At 45.1% G+C, this 7207-nt stretch overlaps 1 protein-coding gene across 2 annotated transcripts in view; it reads right to left on the bottom strand.

Moving 5' to 3' along the window:
- Positions 1 to 7207, bottom strand: part of NR1H3 (nuclear receptor subfamily 1 group H member 3) — a 53903-nt gene that overhangs the window by 12772 nt on the left and 33924 nt on the right. For both annotated transcript variants that reach the window (XM_019519265.1, XM_019519266.1), the window contains exons 3-6: positions 5908 to 6174; positions 3252 to 3460; positions 2817 to 2996; positions 2345 to 2444 (exon numbers count right to left, since the gene is read on the bottom strand). In XM_019519265.1, coding sequence (XP_019374810.1) covers positions 2345 to 2444; positions 2817 to 2996; positions 3252 to 3460; positions 5908 to 6174 — 756 coding nt within the window. The remainder of the gene's footprint in view (positions 1 to 2344; positions 2445 to 2816; positions 2997 to 3251; positions 3461 to 5907; positions 6175 to 7207) is intronic.

Genomic DNA, 7207 nt, shown 5'->3' on the forward strand with positions numbered 1-7207 from the left:
AGACAGAGGAGTTCTTGGTTAATGCCAGTGAAACTATTGCAGCCACTCGAACATGAGCTATCACCAAGCCCTCAGGCTTGATCTTATTGTACATATCTGACCAGTGTAAATAATTTTATTGTGTGGGTGCAATCATTAGGAAGTGCTGTAACAGTGCTGATTAGTATTCATTACAGTACTTCAGAATGCTCATTTAACATAATTATATCATTGCTACTGGCCTTAGGATTTAATAAAGGGATTTTAACTGAATTACTGACACAGTCCATTGAATTCCCATACTAAGGTAGCTGGAAATAACCACAAAACATTGGGAAGAGTTGAATAGAAAGCCCTTTCCTCTTTCTTTAGGGAGACCAGAGGCAAGTTGGCCCATCAGACATAATTCCACAATGTGGAAATGAAGGGCGTTAGGAGACCATTGCAGTTTTGCTTCCTGATTTCTTTTCTGATCTTTTAAAATAACATATTGGCAGCTTAGTTCAGGTACTAAAGGCTAATACTGGTGGGTCCCTGTTATAAACCCTTTATACCAGGGTTAGCAACCCATGTCTTTGAGGCCAAATCCAGCCTGCAGATCAATTCTTTCTGACCCACAAAGTTCAGGCTTCTGCAGTATTTTGGCAGCCAGACAGCAGGGAGAAGTAATAGCAGCAGTTAGGTTGGAAGGGCCGGTCTGCCTTGGAATGAGCTGAATTATTTCAGCCCACCATTCCCAAAATGCTGCCAATCCCTGCCTTAATCCCTTGACCAGAAGTGTCAAAATCGAATGTGTTGGAAGGCCTGGCCCTGACAATGGGGCTTCTCACAAAAAAAAGGGGTAAACTACCACAGAATCTGGCCCACAAGGCTTCTTGCTGCAGCTATACAGCCAAGGAGTTTGTGCCGCTGATGCTCACCCCCAGTCTCCCCTACCACAGGTGCATGAGCCACAGTGTCAGTGCAGCCAGCAGCCAGAGAGTTAACAATGCCACTGATCAACCCCTGTCACCAACTACCACTGATTTTAGTCTTCAGCAGCAAATTAAAACATTAAATTCTGCAGCAGCATTTGCCCTCTGGGAGTTGGCCCTACAATGAAGGATTGAGCAGCAATAGCATTAACTCCTTTGCTGCTGGCAGCTACAGTGAAGCGCTGCAAACCGGAAAAGTTACCTCCACTGGCTGAATGTGGCCCATGGGCTGCATGTCTGATACCCTGTCCTAGACCAACCCAGAGTCCAAAAGCTAGCACAAGAAAGGAAGAGATAGAAAAATATACCATAGCATCATAGAAAATTAAGGCTGAAAGGGACCTTAGGAAGTATGGTCCAACCCCTGCTCAAAGCAGGACCACCCTCAACTAGATCACCCCACCCAAGGCTTTGTCTAGCCAGGTCTTAAAAACCTCCAAGGATGGAGATTCCACCACCTCTCTGGGTAACCTGTTCCAGTGCTTTACTACCCTCCTAGTGAGAAAGTTCTTCCTAATATCTAACGTAAACTTCCCTTGCTGCAGCTTGAGACCATTGCTCCTTATTCTGTTCTCTGCCATCACTGAGAACAATCTAGTTCCATCTTCTTTAGAACCACCCTTCAGGTAGTTGAAGGCTGCTATTAAATCCCCTCTCAGTCTTCTCTTCTCCAGACTAAATAAGCTCAGTTCCTTCAGCCTCTCCTCAGAAGTCATGTCCTCCAGCCCCCTAACCATTTCTGTTTCCCTCCGCTGGACTCTCTTCAATTTGTTCACATCCTTTCTGTACTGGAGGGCCCAAAACTGGACACACTATTCCAGATGTGGCGTCACCAGTGCCAGAAAGAGGGGAAGAATCACTTCCATCAATCTGCTGGCAACATGCCTACTAATGCAGAACAGTATGCCATTAGCTTTCTTCACTAGGGCACACTGTTGGCTCATATTCAGCTTAATGTCCACTGTAACCTCCAGGTCTTTTTCTGCAGAGCTGCTGCTTAGCCAGTTGGTCTGCAGATTGTAGCAGTGCATGGGTTTGTTCTGTCTTAAGTGCAGGACTTTGCACTTGTCCTTATTGAACCTTCTGAGATTTCTTCTGGTCCAATCCTCCAATTTGATGAGGTTTCTCTGAGTCCTAGCCCTACCCTCTAGATATCTATTACACCTCCCCCCACATCTGCAAACATGCCGAGGGTGCACTCCATCCCATCTTCCAGGTCACTGATCAAAACGTTGAACAAAACCGGCCCCAAGACTGACCCCTGGGGTACTCCACTTAATACTGGCTGCCAACTAGACATTGAGCCATTGACTACTACCCTCTAAACCCAATGATCCAGAGGGAAAGAAAGACAGAGGAAAAGAAAAAAAAACACCTGTCTAATGCACCACCTGCTTTGGCGAAATCATCCCGATTATAACTCAGGTCTTTAAGAAAGGTGATGCTTTCGATCTCTGGATTGTAGCGCCGAGATGTCTCCAGCAGCATCACCTGAAACACATGGACCCATTGAGACACATTCAGTAAAACAGAAGTAGGGAAGGCATTCAGATCTATAGATTATCAGGTCCTAAAGCACCTAACTACCCTTAAGGTGCACACCTTTTACTTAGAAAGCAAATGCTGCCTCATCTGCTGCAACGGTCCCTGTCAACAGTCTGTAACTGTAGTAGCTAGAAGCTCTTCAAAAAATAGTCCTGCCTTATTCTCTACAGTGCCCTATGCTAAGAGATGCTAGCATTGGAATGCTGGTTTCTCACTTCTTCCTTCCCCAGAGAAGCTACTGAAACCAAAAGAAGAAGGGGTTCTCTGGTTGGGGGATTGGATCCTTTTCTTTTCAACTGGCTGGGGCTGGATTCTCACCTCTATGGTGGACGTCTTCAGCAGAGCAATCTGATCTTCCCTGGTGAGTTCCAGGAAGCCAGGCAGCTGCTTGGCAAAGTCCACAATCTCCTGCACAGAGATGATTGCAAGCTCTGTGAAATGAGCAAAACGTTGCTGCCTTGCCTCACGGTTATTAGGGTCTGGAACTTGTGGCCACGGCTGTAGGAGCAGAAAAGAGACAAAACAAGTAGGAGATGGAATGCTTGTGTGTGAGAGAAAGAAAGAGATAATACAAAAGACAAAAAGGAAGAGAAATAAAGGCGGCGGCACAGAAGTTACTGAGAAGCCCCTATCTGCCATTTTACCATAAAACATACTCCACAACTCTTGCCCTTGGTCTTCCCACATGTACAACCCACAGTTCCAGCCTCCACTTTCGGTCTCTAATTTTGAGTCTACTCTTTCAGCCCATACCGTCACTTTGAGCCGATCTGTGAAGGAGCGCTGGTTACACTGTTGCTGAGCTGCCACAAGCTTGTCTATCATGTTTAACTGTTCAGGGGTCAGTTTGTATGAGGTACTTGGAGTCTGCGGGGGGTTTGGGCGTGTAACAACAGTCCGTGCCTGATCATCTTCCTGTTTCTTAAGCTTCTTCAGCCGGATCTGCTCTTCAGACAGAACACCTAGGGGAGAGAGAGAAAAAGAGGCAGCAGTAAAAGCAAACTCTGACACCAGAAGCAAAAGGAACACAGTGGACTCCATTGCCAAATCCTGGGAAACAGAAAGGACACTACTGTGGGTGACAGTAACAGGTATTTTTGCATATGCATGCATTCTACAGTTATGTAGTATATTGCAATGCATGTAATATAGGTAATAGGCAATAGCAGATAACATCATATTAAACCTGCCTTTGTGGTTCTAGTTTGTCCCATTGATTGTTTTGAACAGCTCTGTCCTGCAAAATAATCCACACATTCAACACAAAGGGCAGGTACTACCTTTGTGCTATCCACACTAGTGCTACAACCATCCCACCAGCTTTCCCCTGAGCCCTTCCCAACAGATTCTTAAACTAATTGTCATGAACACTGTCCTATTTGCACAGGATTGTATTTGTGGGTGGGAGTAGATTAAGTGTTATTGCTGGTCACGGTTATTTCCTTGATTTTGCTTTATTAGTCACTTGTATCTGTCTGTGTTTTTCTCTAGCCTCCATAGGCAGGAATGAAGTGGGCCAAGCATAGGAGGACAATCCTTGATGCAGCCCACTAACAGTAGGCCAATGAACATACTGCTCAGGCATCTTGTGAAACCTTCTTCACTGGAGGTTTGCAAGAAGATAGATACCCATCTGTGAGAGTTTAACAAAAGCAAATTCTGCACATGTGCAGAGGGTTGGACCAGATGACCCTTGAGGTCTCAACCAGCCCTATGATTCTATTATGCTATTTCAGACTTAGCTCTAGTAAGAAGAGAGATGCTTATAGAGGAAGCAGATATAAAATAACTTTGGATCTAGTGATCACAAATTGGTCCAGATTACAGTAAATGGAAGGACATGCAAATCTATTTTGTACGTAACTCATGTTTTTTATTCCAAAAAAGGCAGCCTTTGAGAAACTAGTTAGTAAAAGTCAGCTGGGCTGATGAGCCCAAAGGACTTGCAGAAGAGATTTAGAACTTCTAATCAAAAGGTACCCAAATTACCTGGAGCTTTTATTTGAAGCAAAGGACAATAAACTTGGGAAAGGTTCGAAATACAACAACTGGAAGAAATAGATAACCTCAAGAATGGTATTAAGGATACACAAAAAAGCCTACAAAGGGAAAAAAGGAACTGACCACTACAGAACTGTGCGTCTTCAAGATCAGAAAGCGTAAGGATAAATATGAATTGTCAAAATTAGACAGTGCAAAGGAAGTGACCATAGTTATAACTCTTTAACCATATTAATACACAGAGAACAAGGAATCAAGGGCCACTATGCAACAAGGATAGGGTCAGGATTAAAAAAAAAAATAATCTTAATATGTCCCCAAAACTATATTAATATCTTATTCCAGTTAGGACAAATGTTGACCGTGGAAGCAAGGTAGGATGGCTAAAATGGGTATGAGGCTCTGGAAATACACCTGACACACTGCAAGACAGAAGCAAAACTCAAAGAGCTCCATGTGCTCAAACTGAGGGTGTAAGATAACCTTCGCCCCAGAACTCCAAAAGACATGCCACATGCCACAAAAATCACAGATTCAATAGCAAAAGATTTTTAACAAAAATTGTCAAATTGGAGGTAGTGCCACATGCCCGAATAGTGAAGAGGGAAAAAAGCCAAAGAAGCAACTACAGGCCTGTTCATCTTAAATTTGTTCTAAACAGTATGAAAGGCTTTAGAATAAATTTTGAAGAGAAAAATAAAAAATATGTATGCATATGGAAAATGGGACAAAATATAATGTTTTGTTTTGTTTTTTGCAGAGGGGAGAAAAGCCAGACTAACCCATGGATAAAATAACTGAAAATGAATTTTCTAGACAAGGGAAATGCAGTAGATTTAGTCTGTCTGGACTTCAGGAAAACATCCGATATAGTTCCATATGGAAAATTATTAGTCAAAATGGAGAAGAAGCTGATTAGTATAAGAACTGTGGGGTGGATAAGGAACTAGCTAGAGAGGAGGCAAACAGGTTGTACAGAAAGGAGAACTCTGGTTGAAGGAAGTTTACTGAGTTTTTCAAGGATCAGTCTTGGGACCAATCTTATTTGATATTTTCATTAATGAACTGGTAACGAAGAGTGATAGCTGAAGTTGGGAGGCATTGTCAACCCAAAGAAGGATTAGAATATCCTACAGAAAGAACTGGATAATGCTGAGGAATGGGGTAGTTAACAGAAATGGGATGAAATGTAATTGTAAACAGTACAGAACTATGCATTTATAGGATGCAATAAAAGTGAGAAGTCCTCTCTTATGTCAACTGTCCATGGCCTGGAAACAACAGAGGTATTACAGTTGATTGCAGGATGTCTCTGAACCACTGATGTACTGTAGTTTTGTACACTTATTGCATGCTTCCCACATGCCCCACTCCTTGCAACCTCACTGCCCCTATAGCCTGCACTCACACTGCTCCCGCATTCCTGCTTCCTGGCACTTGCGTAGACGGCACTCCTGGCACTTGCGGCGCATGTACATGTCCATCTCACACTTGCCACCATTCTTGCAGATGTACTGGGCACCCTTGATGACACTGCGGCGGAAAAAGCCCTTACAGCCCTCGCAGCTCAGCACATTGTAGTGAAAGCCAGAGGCCTTGTCTCCACACACACTGCACACTTCATTTCCCAGCATCTTGGGGGCTGGGCCTTTCTTTCGCTTCAGGGGTGGATTTTCTATAGAGGGGAAAGATAAGAATAGAAAGTGTCAGAGAAACAATGAGCTGTAAAGCTGGTTTGAAAGAGGCCAGGACCTCTGGCTCCCTCGAGCAGCCATTCTCTCTGCACCCATAGCAACACAGATATGTCCTGTGCATTGAAACCTGCAAAACCCCGAGACCGCTCACCCTCCTTCTGGAGCATGGCCTCTTCCTTTACCCAGACCCATGATGGATGTCATCCCTCACCCTAACCAAAGTACCCCAAACGCTACCTTTTTCACCCTGCATTTCTAAAACTTTCTGTAGATGATAATGAGGACAAAACTGCAGCCTCTCTCAGTCCCGAGAGCTTTCCAACACAGAAGAGCTAAACCGTGTTCAGAGCAGAAACTTTTGCACTTTCTCCTCTCCATATGTCAGATACAGAGGGAGTGACCTTTAAGAGCATAGGAAAGGCACATTAAGAAGTTAAGCCCAAATCTAAAAACCAAATCCCAAATCTCACAGCCAGTCTGTTTCCCCAAAAATCTGACTCTGGTGCTCTCAATCTTCATTCCACCCAGGGGACAGCAACAGATGACACGATACAGAAATATTTGCACACATTCCTCAGAACCACACAACCTCAGTGGGACAAAAATCCTAAACAGATAATAGGAAAATATGACTCAGGAGCACAGGTGGCAGAAGGGGGTGGGGCCTAACAGGGCTTAGGCCCCACAAACGCAGGGCAGCAGCAGGGCCGCAAGACAGCCCGGTGGCAGGCTTCGGGCAGCTGCAGCAGGGGTGGGGAGGGAGTGGGTCTGGGCCTGGGGCAGGCACTGAGCAGCCAGTGGGGTGCGGGACTGAGCTGTGGCTCCTACTGCTACACGCACCCCAGGAGGCATGGGAGACATGTGCCCCAGATCTGTGTAGGGCAAGGCAGGCTGCAGCTTGCTGTGGGCTGGGACAAGTGCCAGGCTCTTCTGAGGAGGGGACGCTGAGCCAGGCTGCATTCAGGGTGGGTGGCAGCAGTACCAGAAGCAGAGTTACTGGGGGGGGGGGGGGGG

The sequence above is a fragment of the Gavialis gangeticus genome, unplaced genomic scaffold (assembly GCF_001723915.1).
Source record: "Gavialis gangeticus isolate Ggan-Ray unplaced genomic scaffold, GavGan_comp1, whole genome shotgun sequence".
Taxonomy (NCBI): domain Eukaryota; kingdom Metazoa; phylum Chordata; order Crocodylia; family Gavialidae; genus Gavialis; species Gavialis gangeticus.